This window comes from Oncorhynchus masou, chromosome 6 (genome assembly GCF_036934945.1).
Source record: "Oncorhynchus masou masou isolate Uvic2021 chromosome 6, UVic_Omas_1.1, whole genome shotgun sequence".
Taxonomy (NCBI): Eukaryota; Metazoa; Chordata; class Actinopteri; order Salmoniformes; family Salmonidae; genus Oncorhynchus; species Oncorhynchus masou.
Genome location: NC_088217.1, coordinates 13,851,124 through 13,873,452, shown reverse-complemented (window position 1 = coordinate 13,873,452; position 22,329 = coordinate 13,851,124). Strand labels below are relative to the sequence as shown.

Genomic DNA, 22,329 nt, shown 5'->3' with positions numbered 1-22,329 from the left:
GTCGAGCAGTGAATTTCAAACACCAGAGTCAACCACAAAGATAAGGGTAGATTTGTAAAAAATGAAGGAAGAAAATCAGACATTGAATATCCCTTTTGAGCATGGTGAAGTTATTAATTACACTTTGGATGGTGTATCAATATACGCAGTCACTACAAAGTTACAGGCTTTGCCAGAGACGTGGCCGGAGAGGAAGAGGAAGGAGAGGAAGGAAACCATGGGGCCAATGGTAACATTAACGTGGTTTAATGGCTGTGAAAGGAGAGAACTGAGGACGGATCAACAACGTAGTTACTCCACAATACTAACTGAAATGACAGAGTGAAAAGAAGTAAGACTGTACAGAATAAAAAATATTTCAAAATATGCATCTTGTTCACAATAAGGCACTCAAATAAAACAGCAAAAAATGTGGCAGAGAAAATAACATTTATGTCCTGAATACAAAATGCTTGGGGCAAATCCAACACAACACATCACTGAGTACCACACTTCATATTTTCAATGGTGGTGGCTGCATCATGTTATGGGTATGCTTGGCAAGGACTAGGGAGGTTCTTGGGGGGGGGGGGGGGTAAACAGAATAGAGACAGGCAAAATCCTAGAGGAAAACTTGATTCAGTCTGCTTTCCAACAGACAGGAAGACATTCAGCTTTTTAAGCAGGACAAATATAATAGCTTACTTTAAATAGATTGTTCTTAACATGTAATCCAGTGTAACAAAAAACATATTTTTTGTTTGTTTTTGAAATGGCAATACATTTTCAAGTTGTTGCCACACATCCCAAGCCACCATGTTCAGAGAGTTGTGTATTGGTCTCGCCTGTAAAGTTTACTGAATCCCTTTGGTACAGTGGCCTATTTGGGTCTGTTGTCAAAGTGCACCACATGTCTCTGAAGGGCCTTGTGTGGCGCAGCGGGGGGGGACTTATGAATTCCTTACTGATTATGGTTGCGTCATCCTCTCAACCAATGTGCCCCTTAAGGCGTCATTATACATAGTTCGAGGTTTGGTTTACTCCAAGCAGAACTCCTCTAGAAACAAAGTGGCAATATTACAAAAATGAATATTTGTCCCTCTTGAGCCACCCTAGCAACAACATAGCCAGTACACTTCCTCAAAATATCCCAAATGAATGTAAGATTAATCAAGAAATCTGTAATACATGTTGACATTTTTGCAGAGGTTGTCTTAGTTATGCAATTTTACATCTAAGATGTTTGGTGCAGTATTTCTCAAGAGAAAAAATGTGCATGAAAACTAGTCCTCTCTCGTTGAATGACAACAAACACGTGATTGAAGAATCCAGTCCATACTTCTCACTTAGGGCTGGGCGATATACCCTATTTTACTATATACAGTACCAATATTGATGCACGGACCGGTTTGAGTTTTTACTTGACCTTCTATAACAGTATTTCAATGTTTGGTTTGTTAAATGTGATACGAAACTCACACGTATAATGTTGGTTTTTATAGTTCTTGAGTCCTCTCTCTCCTCTTGCTGCTGCATGTTTCTAACCACACCAAGCCTTGCCTGCCTACTGTCACTCAAGGAGAGAGCAGTTGCTCGACCACGAGCATTTTCTTGCCGTTCACTCTGTATTTTCAAATGTTGGTGACATGTTGCTTTCCACAAGCGTTCTATACATTATTAGTTTTGTGTGTCTAACTATCTGCAAACAACTATCTGCCCGTTTGTCTTTTCTTAACTGCTAATGCTAATTACCAGTTAGCTGGCAAGCTTGCTTGCTAAATGTACAGAGCGAACATAGCTAGCTAATACTGCCTGTGTAACAGTGCTGGTGTTGGTCTTGGTAAGCTTTTCATTATATATATATTATATATATTTCCATGATTCTAACAGTTCACATATTAACTAGGCCTATATTGTTTGCCCAAATTCTGCATGGACCAGTGTGGAAATGATAATAAAAGTGTCGGAATAATATTTTTTATTTAACCTTTATTTAACTAGGCAAGTCAGTTAAGAACAAATTCTTATTTACAATGACGGCCCAGGAACAGTGGGTTAACTGCCTTGTTCAGGGGCAGAACGACAGATTTTGACCTTGTCAGCTCGGGATTCGATCTAGCAACCTTTTGGTTACTGGCCAAATGCTCTAACCACTAGGTTACCTGCCGAAATGTATGAAAATGATGAAAATGATTATTGTTTGGAGTTGGATGGAACAGTATAAATAAGGGGTTTTGTTTTTTCCTTTCAATTAAGACCTAGACAACCAGATGAGGGGAGTTCTTTACTAATCAGTGACCTTAATTCATCAATCAAATACAAGGGAAGAGCAAAAACCAACTAACACTCGGCCCTCTGTGGAATGAGTTTGATACGTGGTATAAATAGAGAGAACCCCCACTGAAGCCATCCTAGAACAACTCATAAAGCATATTTAGAACTTTTATTCAAAAAAAAAAAAATACCGTCAAAAACATTGTAATATGATATTTCGTCCATATCGCCCAGCCCTATTCCCACTCCTAGTAGGAGTAGTACTGTAGACCAATCACTGACGAATGGGCGTAGACTTCGGCTACTGAACTTTGATTTGTCTTAATAAAAAATGTTGTGTGCTAAAACAGCCGAAAAAACAAAACAAAATGTTCACAATGTTGTCATAATATATGCAGAAACTATTCAGGCATGTGGCTTTAGTGATACACCAAGTTTTTTTTAAGTTTTTTTTATCAAAAAGCATTTCAGGACAACCGAGATATGTCAATAACAAGTCTTCTCTGGTCGGTTTCCTACAATTGGAGAGGAATTCAGTTTTTAATTACGTATCCATGCAGTGACAGTCTCAAGATTTGGGTTTAACGCACCAAGCAGCACACCCTAGCAGCACACCCTAGCAGCACACTTTAGTACAGCCCTCTAAAGCGATTCATTAACCAACAAGTCTATTGGAGATGTACATTCCGTTCAGGAGGAACCCCACGGCCTCGTCAAAGTCCCACTGTGGCGTTGAAAAGACCGGTTTTGTTGCCTTGCGTGGCAAGTTGCCACCATGACTGAATGGGAACCGTGGCTTGCTGCAGGACCTTTTCCCTGTGCCACTGCTCCAGGCAGTCCAAAGCATCTGGGAAGGTCTTGCTCTCAAACTTGTTGGCAAACATGCTGTTTCTGTTGATGATCCACTGCAAATCCTCCAGACCGTAGATGCAGATGTCCCTGACATAACGACCTGCGGAAAGACGAGCAGCAGCAGAAAGGGCATCAAGATGAGATCAGATCAGTGTCAAAATCTATCAACTGCTGTTGTGTAAACTGTTTACTTCCTAATCAGAAGGCTAATCTAATCTGGAACCAAAGAGCAAAACATGCCCTAGACAAGTGAGGTCAAGACTGTAAACTGACAATGACTGGGATCAGGAGTTGTTGTACCTTTGCATCCATTGTGTTCCATCCCCTCTTGGTCTCTCCATTTTATTGCCCGGATCTCGCCGCTCCAACCTCCGTCTACATGACTTCCTGGCGCTTCTAGGAGCAGATAACCGATCCAAAACAGATTAAATCTCATTCTCACATTTCATTATTCAAAGCCTTTTGATTGTCATCAATGATTCACGGGACACTGATATACTCATATACTGTAGATAAAGCAAGCTGCAAATAAATCAGAGCCTACAGTATGAATGAATTCCCCCAAACTTAATTTTAAGTCCTTTTAGGGAGTTTTTCCTAGCCACTGTGCATCTGCATTACTTGCTCTTTGGGGATTTAGGCTGAGCTTCTGTAAAGCACTTTGACAACTGCTCATGTAAAAATGGCTTTATAAAATTGATTGAGCTAGGCTGGCCTACTGTACTTGGAAACAATGTGGGGATGTTGAAACCATTCCTTTAAGTTTCAAGCTTTATAAAGGCTAAAAGTAATCTTTGAACAGTGAACATCCCAAATAAATTTGTTTGCCTTTCATGAAATTACATGAACTCACAGGTACTGGGCCGCCAGGATTTATTGACTTTGCATAGCTTTTTCGTATCCTAGGTGTTTGCTTTTGGAATGCATTTCAAATTGGAAAGGTTGTGTGTAGCATATGGAAAGGTCTAGGGTTGTAGAAGTCTCATCTGTTTTCCTCACGGATGTAACAGTTCTAAATGTCCCTATATATTGCCATAAGCTCAGTACCAATGGTGTTGTGGATATGAACTTCTATTGGCCACTGTATTACAAAGTTGCTTTTTATGAGCGGTTCTAAAGCCTGGCCTTTACCTTTGATGTGATTGAGTGTCACCCAGTAGTGCTCATCTGGGCTGAATGTGTCTTTGGACCACTCCAGCAAGTCCCTGGACACCTGACTTCTCAGTACAAACTCCACAAAGGTCCTTGTTAGCGCGTAGTAGGCTGTTCCAAAGTAAATCTGCACCCCATGGGGTGGAGCACCCTTCTTTGGTGCTCCTCGCTTGGGGGCCACAAGGAAGCCCCTGATCTCCCTGTACCTCAGCTGAGTCCGGTGCCTCATGGACGCCGGCTGCTTGATGCCCGGGGTCATGTTCCTGTCCCTCCACTTCTTGCTCTGCATGTAGCGCACTAGCTCCAGGTTGCTCTTGACTGGGAAGTCCTGGCCGCACAGGTTGATCACCTTCCTCCAGGGCACCGGAGATGCCACCAGGTCCCTCATACAGTTGATGTCAGCCTGTAGCCGCGAGTAGCCGGCATAGGTCACCATCTCGCTGCGGCTGACCAGGAACACGTTGGGGAAGCAGCCCACCAGGCTATCCACGGCTTCACTGTACTCCTGCGGAGCCTTGACGTCCACATGGATACAGTAGACATTCTGGGGTGCGTAGATAGCCCTCAGCAGGCGCACAAGCAGCTCCAGCTCCTTGTGGACGGTGAGGATGAAGGCCAGAGGGTAGTCTTCCTCCTCACGACTCAGCGGGCTGGTGATGAAGTGGAGCTCCCTCACCAGGCGGGAGCAGTCCAAGTCCCCACCTCCACCCCCCATACCCAGAAGATAGCTCTCCACCTGGCAGTCGTGGCGTTGCCATGCTGGAGAGCCATCAGTGCTTGGGAGGAAGGCTTGGCAGTACTGGGAGAAGGGCCTGCAGCCCAAGGGCCCGTGCTGAGCCTGGGGATCTGTAGGGGCCTTGGTACTCAGGTAGATCACAGAGCAGATGAACATGCAGATTCCCAGGCAAAACAGGAAACTGCACTTGGTGCCTTCCAGCTGGAGCATAATAGTCCAGCACCGGACGGACACCACGTAACCACCTGCAACAAAAGACCAAGGTTAGGCTGTGCTTTGAAACAACAACGCCCAACTCGAGACAGTAAAAGTCTCTAAGACACTGACCCTTCCATACAGAAGAACCAAAATTATCCTTGACAATGTTTTACAATCTGAGACTTTGTTTCCTTGGTGCTGCTTAGTTGGGATTCTTTCTCGAGGTGTTTAACGATCCAGCATACTGCAAGAAAGAGCAGCTTTCTATGGAGCTCGTAGTAGTCTGATAATAACAGATTCAGACTCACAAAACAAGTGTTTAGAGAGAAAATACATAGCCAGTGCAGCTAGATGGACTTAGGAACCCGGCTCAGGAAGTTGAAGAAATTAAACACTAAGCAGTACAGGTAGCTTGCTCTCCTTTACCACTAGCAGTCTACTAGGTAATTGCTTCCCAGGTCCCCAGGGCCGTTACCAAGTGAGGCAATATCGCCTTTTCCATTTGTGCAACAGAGGCATGGAACAGTCTGCAAACTACGTTTCACATAGATGTGCTCCTTCTGTTGAGGAGGTGTGTACGTGTTTCCTGTAGGCCTAATCCACTCTTAATAACGTGTTGTGCTGTTTGTATTGTATGCCGAAATGTTTTCATGTTGTATGGACTGCTGCTGCTTTCTTGGTCAGGTCTACATTGCAAAAGAGGGATTTCTTCCTGGTTAAATAAAACATTAAAAAAATAATATGTATGAAGAAGGACTGAGAATCTCAGTTCTGGTGGCTTTTTAAAAGGACATTCTAGTCCAAAAATGATTTTTGTTTAAATTATGTTGACACCATATTGGCTAAATGATTTGTTTTAAATTATGTTTAACGTATTGGAACATGCATATAGCCTATGTATGTTCCATATTATCAGGTTTGCTTTTAGCAATGAGCATTATCACCTGTTGCCCAACTGATGCAGTATTTTGGCAATGAATAAATAGGCTAAAGCATGGGGTTGCCTATCTGCATTTACCCACTGTACCCTATTTGGCTAATCATTTTCTAGATACCAAATGTGATCTTTTAACTAGATAGCATCCTATTGATGAATTTTATGTCCCAAAAAACATACATAAACACAGTGAATGTAATGTAGCACTACCTTTTCGGGTAACTTGGTAAACTGCTACCCGGGGTAACTCTACTTCTCAGATAAACATATTTTTTAGGTGGGGTGGTGTTTAACACCAAGTTACCCTGTAATTGAGCCTTGTTACCTCTAGCCCCACTCTCCTCTATGCATTCATAGCAAATTGTGGAGCGGTAACATGCTTAACCATGGCTCTGCATATTTAGGAGTTGAGAAATAAATAAAGTAGGAATGGAAAACTAGGATCCCCCCGATTCGTAACAATGGCCATCAGAACTGCTGTTTTCCCCGTGAAAACTTGTGCTTTGACTGCTTGTCAGAATGCATGTTTCCCTCCCTCTGGCACATGAATGCACCTGTAGAGGAATATTTATCTTGTATAGAACACACAACAAAAAGACGACTAGGTACAGGGCCTTCCAGAAAGTATTCATACCCCTTTACGTATTTCACATTTTGTGTTACAGCCTGAAATCAAAAATGGATTAAATAGATTTTTATTTTCACCCATCTACATACAATATCCCATAATGGAAAAAGTTAAAATGTTTTAAAACATTTTTACATGTTAAATGAAAATTAAATACAGATATCTAATTTACATAAGTATTCACAACCATGAGTTAATACATGTTAGAATCACCTTTGGCAGCGATTACAGCTACGAGTCTTTCTGGCGAAGTCTCTTTGCACACCTGGATTGTACAATATTTGCACATTATTCTTTAAAAAACTTAAAGCTCTGTCAAGTTGGTTGTTGATCATTGCTAGACAGCCATTTTCAAGTCATGCCATAGATTTTCAAGTCAATTTAAGTCAAAACTGTACCACTTAGGAACGTTGTTTATTTGGCCTTGTGTTTTTCGTTATTACCAATGGGGGATCTTCAATGCGAGGCATTTGAAAAACCTCCCTGGTCTTTGTGGTTGTATTTGAAATTCACTGCTCGACTGAGAGACCTTACAGATAATTGTTTGTGTGGAGTACAGAGATGAGGTAGTCATAAAAAAAATTATGTTAAACACTATTATTGCACATAGTGAGTACATGCAACTTATTATGTGACTTGTTAAGCACATAAAATGGATGGAATACTTATTGACTCCCGACATGTCAGCTTTTCATTTTTAGTCTATACAAAAATAAACTCAACATGCAAACATTTCTACAATTTTACAGAGTTACAGTTTCATACAGTCAATTTAAAATAAATAAATTAGGCCCTAATCTATGGATTTCACATGACTGGGAATACAGATATGCATATGTTGGTCCCAGATACCTTAGAAAAATGGTAGGGACGTGGAGCAGAAAACCAGTTGGTATCCTGTGTGACCATTTGCCTCATGCAGCATGGCACATCTACCTATAGAGTTGATCAGGCTGTTGATTGTGGTCTGTGGAATGTTGTCCCACTCCTCTTCAATGGCTGTGCAAAGTTGCTGGATATTGGCGGGAACTGGGAAACGCTGTCGTACACATCGATCCAGAGCATCCCAAACATGCTGAATGGGTGACATTGAGCATGCAGGCCATGACATAACTGGGACATTTTCAGCTTCCAGGAATTGTGTACAGATACATGGGGCTGTACATTATCATGCTGAAACATGAGGTGTGGCGGCGGATGAATGACATGACAATGGGCCTCAGGATCTCGTCAGGGTATCTCTGTGCATTCGAATTGCCATTGATAAAATGCAATTGTATTCATGGTCTGCGTATGCCTGCCCATACCATAACCCCACCGCCACCATTGGGCATTCCGCTTGCCCACACGACACCATACACGCTATCTGCCATCTGCCCGGTACAGTTGAAACCGGGATTCATCCTTGAAGAGCACACTTCTCCAGCGTACCAGTGGCCATCGAAGTGTCCCTGAGACGGTTTCTGACAGTTTGTGTAGAAATTTGGTTGTGCAAACCCACAGTTTCATAAGCTATCCAGATTACTGGTTTCAGATGATCCCGCAAGTGAAGAAGCAGAATGTGGATGTCCTGGGCTGACGTGGTTACACACAGTCTGCGGTTCTGAGGCCGGTTGGACGTACTGCTAAATTCTCTAAAATGACGTTGTGAGGTGGCTTCCGGTAAAGAAATGTAAGTTCAATTCTCTGGCAACAGCTCTGGTGGACATTCCTGCAGTCAGCATGCCAATTGCAACTTCAGACATCTGTGGCATTGTGTTGTGTGACAAAACTGCACATTTTAGAGTGGCCTTTTTTTTCTTCTCCCCAGCACGTTGTGCACATGTGTAATGATCATGCTGTTTAATCAGCTTCTTGATATTCCACTCCTGTCAGGTGGTTGGTTGGATTATCTTGGCAATGGACAAATGCTCACTATATAGGATGTAAACAAATTTGTGTACAACATTTGTGAGAAATAAGCTTTTTGTGCTTGTGTAACATTTCTGGGATATTTTATTTTAGCTCATGAAACATGGGACCAACACTTCACATGTTGCGTTGATGTTTTTGTTCAGTATAATTATTTTGTTCCACTTTGACATTATGGGGTATTGTGTGTAGGCCAGTGTCACAAAATCACAATTTTATCCATTTTAAATTCAGGCTGTAACACAACAGAATGTGGAAAATGTCGAGGGGTGTGAATAGTTTCTGAAGGCACTGTAACTAGATGAACTTTTCTACTATGGGGTAGTCTGATTTTTAGATTCATTACCTGTTTTGTTTGCAGAAGAAAAGTAAATGTTGACTGTTCTAGCATCTTCAAAGTGTTTTTTTTCTCTCTTCATATTACATCTTTTCCTGGAGGATCTAGCTATGATTTTGCCGTGGCGTCACACCATATGTAAATGACTACAGAGGAAACACTCGAGCTCCTAAATACAATATCCCTTCTCTAAATAGAAGCACATGGCCGTCATTACCTTCATCGTCGATCTACCAGTTGCTCCTGCTAACAGATGAATTATCTCCCTATGAAGTGAGCTACACTCCTGCTAACATATGAATTATCTCCCTACGAAGTGAGCTACACTGCTTTGCTTCGTTCACCGGGAGTCAATAAGAATCGTCTAGAAAAAGGAGACGTTTTGCTCTTTAACACCCTCTAGAGTCGCCTAACAGCACACTAGAGAGACGTATTCACCTGAGACTTGCTGAAACCCTGTAATCGGTGGCAACCCGTCGCAGAGATTTGGACATTGGGCTTGTTATGGAAACGTGTGAGAGTATAATGAGATCACAAGGGTCTCTCACAGAAAGGACACAGGCCATCGTGACATTAGGAAAAGAACAAACCAATTTGATCTCTGCAGTAACTACGTCAACAGACAGAGAAAGCTGTCTCGGCATACTGACTCGTGAAGTAGAGTAGCTGTCTTGTTTGCTCATGACAAATGTTTTAACTGCCATTGATTCAGTGTTGCAGTAACAGTTAATAGGAAACATTTTAACTGGAAGTTAAATTGTCGACTGAAGTTGTTTAATTTCGACAACTCAAAACATTGTGTAGAATGCAGTTTATCCAGTTAACTGATCTATAGTTCATCCAGTATGTTGCTATAGATCAGTAGAGATCTGTTTAAACAGTATGTCACTATAGATCAGTTGATCCCGTATGTCACTATAGATCAGTATGTTACTATAGATCAGTTGATCCAGTATGTTACTATAGATCAGTATGTTACTATAGATCTGTTAATCCAGTATGTTACGATAGATCAGTTTATCCAGTATGTCACTATAGATCAGTTGATCCAGTATGTCACTATAGATCAGTATGTTACTATAGATCAGTATGTTACTACAGATCAGTATAGATCAATTAATCCAGTATGTTACTATAGATCAGTATGTTTCTATAGATCGGTTGATCCAGTATGTCACTATAGATCAGTTAATCCAGTATGTTACGATAGATCAGTTTATCCAGTATGTCACTATAGATCAGTTGATCCAGTATGTCACTATAGATCAGTATGTTACTATAGATCAGTATGTTACTACAGATCAGTATAGATCAATTAATCCAGTATGTTACTATAGATCAGTATGTTACTACAGATCAGTATAGATCAATTGATCCAGTATGTCACTATAGATCAGTTAATCCCGTATGTTACTATAGATCAGTTAATGCAGTATGTTACTATAGAGCAGTATAGATCAGTATGTTACTATAGATCAGTATAGATCAGTATGTTACTATAGATCAGTTGATCCAGTATGTCACTATAGATCAGTTGATCCAGTATGTCACTATAGATCAGTATGTTACTATAGATCTGTATAGATCAATTAATCCAGTATGTTACTATGGATCAGCATGTTACTATAAATCGGTATAGATCAGTATGTTACTACAGATCAGTATAGATCAATTAATCCAGTATGTTACTATAGATCAGTATGTTTCTATAGATCGGTTGATCCAGTATGTCACTATAGATCAGTTAATCCAGTATGTTACTATAGATCAGTTAATGCAGTATGTTACTATAGAGCAGTATAGATCAGTATGTTACTATAGATCAGTATAGATCAGTATGTTACTATAGATCAGTTGATCCAGTATGTCACTATAGATCAGTATAGATCAATTAATCCAGTATGTTACTATAGATCAGTTAATCCAGTATGTTACTATAGATCAGTATAGATCCGTTTAAACAGTATGTCACTATAGATCAGTTGATCCAGTATGTTACTATAGATCAGTATAGATCAGTTGATCCAGTATGTTACTATAGATCAGTATAGATCAGTTGATCCAGTATGTTACTATAGATCAGTATAGATCAGTTAATCCAGTATGTTACTATAGATCACTATGTTTCTATAGATCAGTTGATCCAGTATGTCACTATAGATCAGTTAATCCAGTATGTTACTATAGATCAGTATAGATCAGTTAATCCAGTATGTTACTATAGATCAGTATAGATCCGTTTAAACAGTATGTCACTATAGATCAGTTGATCCAGTATGTCACTATAGATCAGTTAATCCAGTATGTTACTATGGATCAGCATGTTACTATAAATCGGTATAGATCAGTATGTTACTATAGATCAGTATAGATCAATTAATCCAGTATGTTACTATAGATCAGTATGTTTCTATAGATCAGTTGATCCAGTATGTCACTATAGATCAGTTAATCCCGTATGTTACTATAGATCAGTATGTTACTATAGATCAGTTGATCCAGTATGTTACTATAGATCAGTTGATCCAGTATGTTACTATAGATCAGTTAATCCAGTATGTTACTATGGATCAGCATGTTACTATAGATCGGTATAGATCAGTATGTTACTATAGATCAGTTAATCCAGTATGTTACTATAGATCAGTATGTTACTATAGATCAGTTGATCCAGTATGTCACTATAGATCAGTTGATCCAGTATGTTACTATAGATCAGTTTATCCAGTATGTCACTATAGATCAGTTAATCCAGTATGTTACTATAGATCAGTTTATCCAGTATGTCACTATAGATCAGTTGATCCAGTATGTCACTGTAGATCAGTTGATCCAGTATGTTACTATAGATCAGTATGTCACTATAGATCAGTTAATCCAGTATGTTACTATAGATCAGTATAGATCAGTATGTCACTATAGATCAGTTGATCCAGTATTTTACTATAGATCAGTATGTTACTATAGATCTGTATAGATCAGTATGTCAGTATAGATCAGTATGTTGCTATAGATCAATCGATCCAGTATATTACTATAGATCAGTATGTTACTATAGATCAGTATGTTACTATAGATCAGTTGATCCAGTATTTTACTATAGATCAGTATAGATCAGGATGTCAGTATAGATCAGTATGTTGCTATAGATCAGTTGATCCAGTATATTACTATAGATCAGTATAGATCAGTATGTTACTATAGATCAGTTGATCCAGTATTTTACTATAGATCTGTATAGATCAGGATGTCAGTATAGATCAGTATGTTGCTATAGATCAGTTGATCCAGTATATTACTATAGATCAGTATAGATCAGTATGTTACTATAGATCCATATAGGTCAGTATAGATCAGTATGTCACTATAGATCAGTTGATCCAGTATGTTACTATAGATCAGTATGTTACTATAGATCTGTATAGATCAGTATGTCAGTATAGATCAGTATGTTGCTATAGATCAATCGATCCAGTATGTTACTGTAGATCAGTTGATCCAGTATGTTACTATAGGTCAGTTGATCCAGTATGTCACAATAGATCAGTATAGATCAGTATGTTACTATAGATCAGTATAGATCAGTATGTTAATATAGATCAGTTGATCCGGTAGGTCACTATAGAGCCGTTTATCCGGTAGGTCATTCTAAATCAGTTTATACGGTAGGTCACTATAGATCAGTATAGGAAGTCATGATTGCCAAAAAGAGCTGACTTTACCACCACCTATTGCCATTATAAGATTAAACACTACTGGTTCTCATGGAGACATACGTTTATTTTTTATCACCAGTTAATGAATCCAATATTCAAACACTCTTAGGTGTTTGTAATTAATAGCTCATCGGGGCGATGTGTGTAACCACCACCATTTCGATAAATACAATCTTTCAACTCCAAGAGTTAATGAAACACACACACAGAGAAAGAGCCTCAGGCAAAGGCTAGCCAGTTACCTTAATTGCAGTTGAGCCCAGGTCCTTTTGCTGAAGAAGATCTTAAACATTAAACCCCTGACCAAAACATGGCGAGTCGGAACCAGCAGGGAGTCATGCCAGGTGCACACAGGGCACTGGAACCATTGGTCGGCAAGCGATGGGCGGGTGGAGCTGAAGCTGTTGCTGCACGCTGCTTTTGTTGTAGATGTCTCTGGGCAGCACGTGGCTCGCAAGGTCGCTGTGCTCCGTGTTTCCCCGTTTTTTTGTTTTGTGTGTGCGTCTGCGTCTCATTTCTTGCCCTCACGTCTGTTTTTGAGGCACTCCTTCTGCATTTCCCCTGAGACATTGGCCGGCCCTGCCTGGTAACAGGCGGCTTCTCTCTCATTTGGCACACACACACACACACACACACACACACACACACACACACACACACACACACACACACACACACACACACACACACACACACACACACACAAGCACCGGCAACCAACAGTCTCCTCCCCCATTCAAACTACTCCTGACGTCCTTTTCTTTCTCTTTCTCTCTCTCGCTCTCTCATCCTCTCACCCCATCTCTCTTTCTTTCTTTCTCTTTTTATTTTTCCTCTCTCCTCTCTCACCCCATCTCCCTTCCTTTCATTTACCTATTTCTGATACAAATTTTTAAAAAGCCACCCCAATCTCCTTTCTTCCATTTTCAGATGTGCAGCAGTCGCAGCAAGGAGTATTATTTCCTTGCCTCTGTTTGCCTTTCTCATTTCGTTGCCTCTGTCTGTTTCTCTTTCTGTCTTGGTCTCTATCTGTCTGTGTTTCTTTATTTTCTTTGAGACCTCTCTGGTGGTTATGCTGCCTGTGGATTGTTTAGTACTGAGTAGAGGTAGGCCAGCAGCGACGACAGCCCCAGCCAAGGTTTGTTTGCTGCCTGATCAGCGACTGAGATTAGCCCTCGTTGTGTTAACAGGGCCACATGTTCAGAGGTCACATTGAGCTGCCACCAGGACACAATAGGTCCCCCCTGCTGGTTGGCTTTTGTCTTCCTTTGGCTGAGTGTGACGTTATTAGTCTGCATGTGTCTAACCTCTCGTTTTATTAATGAATTAAACATTCAGTAGTGATCCACATCGGTCAGTGTTTTTTGTTTTTATGGAAAAATCGTGATAGGGAGTCCCATAGGGCGGCGTACAATTGGCCCAGAGTCGTCCGGGTTTGGGGAGGGGTAGGCCGTCATTGTAAATAAGAATTTTTTTCTTAACTGACTTGCCTAGTTAAATAAAGGTTAAATAAAAAAATGAATTCCTGCACTTTTATTATCATTTCCACACTGGTCCATGCAGCATTTGGGCAAAAAAATATAGGCCTAGTTAATATGTGAACTGTTAGAATTATGGAAACATGCTTACCAAGACCTACACCAGCACTGGTACACAGGCATTATTAGCTAGCTATGTTCGCATACATGGATGAACGCTTCTCCCTCTGTCACGGATGCCGTGGTTGCCCTTAGTATGAGGATATAATCCGGAAAGACAGGTGTTTTATACAACAGCCGTCTTTGTTCTCTTTTCAACTCCCTCCACATTTGCAATCAAATGCCAGAACTTTCTCCATCTGCTTCGCCATCATACTCTGCTTCCACCGGGCATCGCAGTGATTTCAAAACTTGGTCAACTTCTGTGACAACAACACTGTTGATTGCCATTTCTTCCCCATCGCTGTCACCAGAAGACTACAATGTCTGGTTCAATGTTGTTTTTTTTACCTAAATCAGGGATTTCCTCATCGTCTAATTCATTTTCTGAATCAGAGAAAGTCAGCATGGCATGATCGTCCTCCAGAAAGTAGTCAGTCCATCACACATTTTTCCAACGGATTTTGTCAATAACGCAAGCTAAATTCAGGGATAATGTTGAGAGCAGTAGCAACACTTTTGCAGTTCTCTGATATAAAAAAAAGCCACAATTGCAATTACACATACTGAGCAGCTCATGTTATAGACAGAAGCATGCAACACGTCAGACCAATCCAAACTAATCTCTCGGCATGTCCAGCCCATCCATTATCTCAGCCAATTATGTCTAGCGGGAAGGTTCCTGTCTTTTTCTGTGGCTAGGCTGGCCAATTACCGTCATCTAAAATTCCATGACTCTCACAGACCTATTTGCTTCCATACTGAATAAAATAATTTCAGTTGGTTGCAGCTATATTTATTTTTTATTTTATTTATTTCCCCTTCATTTAACCAGGTAGGCTAGTTGAGAACAAGTTCTCATTTACAACTGCGACCTGGCCAAGATTAAGCAAAGCAGTTCGACACATACAACAACACAAAGTTACACATGGAATAAACAAACATACAGTCAATAATACAGTAGGAAAAAAAGTCTATATATAATGTGTGCAAATGAGGTAAGGCAATAAATAGGCCATGGTGGTGAAGTAATTACAATATAGCAATTAAACACTGGAATGGTAGATGTGCAGAAGATGAATGTGCAAGTAGAGATACTTGGGTGCAAAGGAACAAGATAAATAAATACAGTATGGGGATGAGGTAGTTGGATGGGCTATTTACAGATGAGCTAGGTGCAGTGACCTGTGAGCTGCTCTGACAGCTGGTGCTTAAAGCTTGTGAGGGAGATATGTGTCTCTAGCTTCAGTGATTTTTGCAGTTCGTTCCAGTCATTGGCAGCAGAGAACTGGAAGGAAAGGCGGCCAGAGGAGGAATTGGCTTTGGGGGGGACCAGTGAGGTATACCTGCTGGAGTGCGTGCTACGGGTGGGTGCTGCTATGGTGACTAGTGAGCTGAGATAAGGCAGGGCTTTACCTAGCAAAGACTTGTAGATGACCTGGAGCCAGTGGGTTTGGCGACGAGTATGAAGCGAGGGACAGTCAACAACAGTGTACAAGTCGCAGGGGTGGGTAGTATATGGGGATTTGTTGACAAAATGGATGGCACTGTGATAGACTGCATCCAATTTGTTGAATAGAGTGTTGGAGGATATTTTGTAAATGACATCGCCGAAGTAGGTAGTATGGCCAGTTTTACGAGGGTATGTTTGGCAGCATGAGTGAAGGATGCTTTGTTGTGAAATAGAAAGCTGATTCTAGATTTAATTTTGAATTGGAGATGTTTAATGTGAGTCTGGAAGGAGAGTTTACAGTCTAACCAGACACCTAGGTATTTGTAGTTTTCCACATATTCTAAGTCAGAACCGTCTAGAGTAGTGATGCTGGACGGGCGGGCAGAGATCGTTTGAAGAGCATACATTTAGTTTTACTTGCATTTAAGAGCAGTTGGAGGCCACGGAAGGAGAGTTGTATGACATTGAAGCTCGTCTGGAGGTTAGTTAACACAGTGTCCAAAGAAGCACCAGATGTATGTAGAATGGTGTCGTCTGCGTAGAGGTGGATCAGAGAATCACCAGCAGCAAGAGCGACCTCATTTATGTATACAGAGAAGAGAGTCACTGTTTATTGTTGTTGTTTGAACTGCAGTTTGTCCCTTTAATGCACATATGTCAGAGTCAAGGCCCGCGGGCCACATCCGGCCCGCGAGAAGGTTTTTTACGGCCCCTGGGATGATCTTGATTTATTATTAGAACCGGCCCGCAGACCGCAGCAAGCCGGCAGCCCGCAGATCTTTTACACGCACCAATACTACATTTCCCACAATGCAACGGTGACGCACCGAGCAGTAGGCTGCTTCATTTCAATATTTATTGGCACAGCAGTCGTCAGCATCACAGTAAAATTAACTTTCAGATACCCATCAAAAATGGCAAAACGGAAGGTGGACACTGAGAACCGGGGGTTTCAAACAAGGTGGGAGTCGGAGTATATGTTCACGGAGGTAGCTGGAAAACCTGTGTGTCTTCTGTGTGGAGAAAGTGTGGCGGTACTGAAAGAGTATAATCTGAGACGACATTATGAAACGAAACACGCGGACAAAAACAAGAATATGGACATGGAACAAAGGCTACAAAAGGCAGAGGAATTAAAACGAGGCCTCAAATCTCGACAGGCTCTGTTCAAAAAAGCCAAATCACAAGGCCAGGCTGCTGTCAAGGCCAGTTTTATTTTGGCAGAAGAGATCGCTAAATCAGCCCGGCCATTTACGGAGGGGGATTTCATCAAAAACTGCATGATTAAAGTTTGTGACGAAGTTTGCCCAGAAAAAAGGCAACTCTTTTTAAATGTGAGTCTGAGCAGAAACACCATTGCCGAGAGAGTAGACCAGTTGTCCATCAATCTAAAAGAGCAGCTTGTGAAAAAGGGAAAAGATTTCATTGCATATTCCTTGGCTGTGGATGAGAGCACCGACATTTCTGACATTGCCCAGTTGTCAATTTTCATCCGCGGAGTGGACTCCAGCCTAAGCGTGACAGAGGAGTTTTTGGCTTTACGTCCTATGCATGGCACAACTACGGGGCATGATTTGTATGAAGAGGTGTCAAGATGTGTAAATGAGATGGAGCTGCCTTGGGAAAAACTCGTGGGTTTGACAACCGACGGAGCACCTGCGATGTGTGGACACAGGAGCGGACTGGTGGCGAAGATACGGGAAAAGATGCAAGAGGAAAACGCGACAGGTGAGCTGACAGCTTATCATTGTATCATACACCAGGAAGCGTTGTGCGGTAAAGCCTTGAAAATGGAGCATGTAATGAGCATCATCACGCGCACAGTTAACTTTATCAGAGCCAAAGGTTTGAATCACCGCCAGTTCAAGGCATTTCTGACGGAGTTAGAAACGGAGCATGGTGATTTGCCTTATCACACAGAGGTGCGATGGCTAAGCCAGGGAAAGGTGCTTCAAAGATGTTTCGAGCTTCGTGAGGAGATTTGTCTGTTCTTGGACAGCAAAGGGAAAGACACAACACAACTCCGAGACGAAATGTTTCTGTGTGAAATGGCTTTTCTGTGTGACATTACGAGTCATCTGAATGCAATGAACTTGCAGCTGCAGGGTCGGGATCATGTCATCTCTGATATGTACAGTACAGTGAAGGCATTTAAAACCAAACTGACTCTGTGGGAGACGCAGATGCGGAAAGAAAATTTGAGCCACTTTCCCAGCTGCCAGACCATGAAAGAGAAGCTCTCTACCAGTGCGTTCCCGAGCGCACAGTTGGCTGATAAAATAGGTATGCTTGCCGCTGACTTTCGACGCCGATTTGCTGACTTTGAAGCACAAAAAAGCAGGTTGGAACTGCTCGGTAACCCATTTGCTGTTGACGTGGAAAGCTCACCACCAAACCTCCAAATGGAGTTGATTGACCTCCAATGCAATGATGCACTGAGGGCAAAATATGCGGCAGTGGGTGCTGCGGAGTTCGCCCGTTTCCTCCCCGACACAATGCCCCAGCTGCGCATCCAGGCTGCTCAAACGTTGTCTATGTTTGGCAGCACATACCTGTGTGAACAACTTTTTTCTTTGATGAACCTGAACAAAACATCACACAGAAGTCGACTTACTGCTGAACACCTCCACTCAATTCTGAGGATTTCCTCAGCTCAGAGCCTTACCCCGAACATTGATGAACTTGTGGAAAAGATGGGACACCACCAAGTATCACCCTCAACCTCAAACAAGTGAACATTACTGTGCAATCACATATTTAGAGTTTTTACTCAGTTCAAGTTTAAAAGTTAAAGTTTAATATTTGTTTTCACTGCATGTTACTTCTCCTTAAACAAAGTGTTGTTTTTGATTAATAGATTTTTGCACTTTATTTTATTGTATTTCAATCCAATTATATTTTAAAAATATTTCAGTTGAGTGGATGATAGAAAATTGCTATTATTGTTTTTTTCTTTGAAGTAAATTTAGCCCACTTTTGCTAAAATAGAAAATATAGGCTACTGATGGTGCCTTGAATACCGGTTTCTTTCATTTAATGTTCATGTTATGGGGATTTTTATATAAAGGAAATTTGTCTTTTGTGTCTGTTGAAAATTAAAGATTACTGACAGAGCCATAAGAAAATATTGCTTTATTTATCTGATCATATTGGAATATATTTGTTAGGTTTTCAGTAGGTTCAATTAGGTTCACTAGACTATATGCGTCATTTAAAAATTTTTCAATGAACATTCGAACAGTCCGGCCCTCGGCTTGTAGCTAAATTTTTTATTTGGCCCTCCGTCCATTTGACTTTGACACCCCTGCTTTAATGGAACGCATTTTGTATTATGGATTTGAAACTGTAAATGTCTGACAATTAAAGAGACATGTCTAAATGTACACACTCTTACATATGTAGATATGTTAGAACATAATTACATCCTGTAGATACTGAGATTTCAGTGATGACTCACTTTCAACTAAATTGACTCACGTTCGAAGCACCCCACTGTAAATGGTTCAGAAGCAAAATGGAAACTCGTCAAACATAATCAAATAATTAGAATGGTGTCGGTTCGTCTGCGTAGAGGTGGATCAGAGACTCACCAGCAGCAAAAGCGACATCATTGATGTATACAGAGAAGAGAGTCAGCCCGAGAATTGAACCCTGTGGCACCCTCATAGAGACTGCCAGAGGTCTGGACAACAGGCCCTCCGATTTGATACAGTGAACTCAATCAGAGAAGTAGTTGGTGATAGGTCTGTAGCAGTTTGGGTCTAGAGTGTCTCCCCCTTTGAAGAGGGGGATGACCGCGGCTGCTTTCCAATCTTTGGGAATCTCAGACGATACGAAAGAGAGGTTGAACAGTAATTGGGGTTGCAACAATTTTGGCAGATATTTTTAGAAAGAGAGGGTCCAGATGGTCTAGCCCGTCTGATTTGTAGGGTTTAATATTTTGCAGCTCTTTCTGAACATCAGCTATCTGGATTTGGGTGAAGGAGAAATGGGGGAGGCTTGGGCGAGTTGCTGTGGGGGGTGCAGGGCTATTGACCATGGACTTTACAGCGTCCCTGAACTTTTTGAAGTTTGTGCTACAGGATGCAACTTTCTGTTTCAAAAGCTAGCCGTAGCTTTCCTAACAGCCTGTGTATATTTGTTCCTAACTTCCCGATCTAACTCGGGAAGTTAGGGAAATTCCCATATGCCATTCATGCCTGTTAGCTTTGTGTGACAGGGGTTGTAACATAGAATTAGAATACTGGAATTACATTTTACATTTACATTTAAGTCATTTGGCAGACGCTCTTATCCAGGGCGACTTACAAATTGGTGAATTCACCTTATGACATCCAGTGGAACAGCCACTTTACAATAGTGCATCTAAATCATTTAAGGGGGGGGGGGGGTGAGAAGGATTACTTTATCCTATCCTAGGTATTCCTTAAAGAGGTGGGGTTTCAGGTGTCTCCGGAAGGTGGTGATTGACTCCGCTGTCCTGGCGTCGTGAGGGAGTTTGTTCCACCATTGGGGGGCCAGAGCAGCGAACAGTTTTGACTGGGCTGAGCGGGAACTGTACTTCCTCAGTGGTAGGGAGGCGAGCAGGCCAGAGGTGGATGAACGCAGTGCCCTTGTTTGGGTGTAGGGCCTGATCAGAGCCTGGAGGTACTGCGGTGCCGTTCCCCTCACAGCTCCGTAGGCAAGCACCATGGTCTTGTAGCGGATGCGAGCTTCAACTGGAAGCCAGTGGAGAGAGTTGAGGAGCAGGGTGACGTGAGAGAACTTGGGAAGGTTGAAAACCAGACGGGCTGCGGCGTTCTGGATGAGTTGTAGGGGTTTAATGGCACAGGCAGGGAGCCCAGCCAACAGCGAGTTGCAGTAATCCAGACGGGAGATGACAAGTGCCTGGATTAGGACCTGCGCCACTTCCTGTGTGAGGCAGGGTCGTACTCTGCGGATGTTGTAGAGCATGAACCTACAGGAACGGGCCACCGCCTTGATGTTAGTTGAGAACGACAGGGTGTTGTCCAGGATCACGCCAAGGTTCTTAGCGCTCTGGGAGGAGGACACAATGGAGTTGTCAACCGTGATGGCGAGATCATGGAACGGGCAGTCCTTCCCCGGGAGGAAGAGCAGCTCCGTCTTGCCGAGGTTCAGCTTGAGGTGGTGATCCGTCATCCACACTGATATGTCTGCCAGACATGCAGAGATGCGATTCGCCACCTGGTCATCAGAAGGGGAAAGGAGAAGATTAATTGTGTGTCGTCTGCATAGCAATGATAGGAGAGACCATGTGAGGTTATGACAGAGCCAAGTGACTTGGTGTATAGCGAGAATAGGAGAGGGCCTAGAACAGAGCCCTGGGGGACACCAGTGGTGAGAGCGCGTGGCGAGGAGACAGATTCTCGCCACGCCACCTGGTAGGAGCGACCTGTCAGGTAGGACGCAATCCAAGCGTGGGCCGCGCCGGAGATGCCCAACTCGGAGAGGGTGGAGAGGAGGATCTGATGGTTCACAGTATCGAAGGCAGCCGATAGGTCTAGAAGGATGAGAGCAGAGGAGAGAGAGTTAGCTTTAGCAGTGCGGAGCGCCTCCGTGATACAGAGAAGAGCAGTCTCAGTTGAATGACTAGTCTTGAAACCTGACTGATTTGGATCAAGAAGGTCATTCTGAGAGAGATAGCGGGAGAGCTGGCCAAGGACGGCACGTTCAAGAGTTTTGGAGAGAAAAGAAAGAAGGGATACTGGTCTGTAGTTGTTGACATCGGAGGGATCGAGTGTAGGTTTTTTCAGAAGGGGTGCAACTCTCGCTCTCTTGAAGACGGAAGGGACTTAGCCAGCAGTCAGGGATGAGTTGATGAGCGAGGTGAGGTAAGGGAGAAGGTCTCCGGAAATGGTCTGGAGAAGAGAGGAGGGGATAGGGTCAAGCGGGCAGGTTGTTGGGTGGCCGGCCGTCACAAGAAGCGAGATTTCATCTGGAGAGAGAGGGGAGAAAGAGGTCAGAGCACAGGGTAGGGCAGTGTGAGCAGAACCAGCGGTGTCGTTTTACTTAGCAAATGAGGATCGGATGTCGTCGACCTTCTTTTCAAAATGGTTGACGAAGTCATCTGCAGAGAGGGAGGAGGGGGGGGGGGGAGGAGGATTCAGGAGGGAGGAGAAGGTGGCAAAGAGCTTCCTAGGGTTAGAGGCAGATGCTTGGAATTTAGAGTGGTAGAAAGTGGCTTTAGCAGCAGAGACAGAGGAGGAAAATGTAGAGAGGAGGGAGTGAAAGGATGCCATGTCCGCAGGGAGGCGAGTTTTCCTCCATTTCCGCTCAGCTGCCCGGAGCCCTGTTCTGGAATGGACATGAGCCTTCTTATGATGGTCCAAAGGTCAGCCATGTTGGTCAGGGAGTTGGTCACCTATGGTTTTCTAGTGCTGTGATAAGATATTGTGCAAAACATTGAATGTGAAGAATTTATCTACACTGTATGTGGTTTTAGCTCGACAGCCAGACAGTTTTGGAGGAATGATTCCATAATTTGTTTTAATTAACTGC

General features: G+C 42.3%; 2 protein-coding genes across 3 annotated transcripts in view; one reads left to right on the top strand and one right to left on the bottom strand.

Moving 5' to 3' along the window:
- The window catches only part of rtf2 (replication termination factor 2), a 63,367-nt gene that overhangs the window by 28,909 nt on the left and 12,129 nt on the right, over positions 1-22,329 (top strand). The window lies entirely within an intron of this gene.
- On the bottom strand, positions 231-13,325 carry LOC135541384 (beta-1,3-galactosyl-O-glycosyl-glycoprotein beta-1,6-N-acetylglucosaminyltransferase 7-like). The gene is made up of 4 exons (XM_064967589.1): positions 12,963-13,325; positions 4,237-5,238; positions 3,406-3,501; positions 231-3,205 (listed from the first exon to the last, which is right to left on the bottom strand). The coding sequence occupies exons 2-4, from the start codon at positions 5,201-5,203 to the stop codon at positions 2,967-2,969; spliced, it is 1,302 nt and encodes a 433-aa protein (XP_064823661.1). The 5' UTR covers positions 5,204-5,238; positions 12,963-13,325; the 3' UTR covers positions 231-2,966.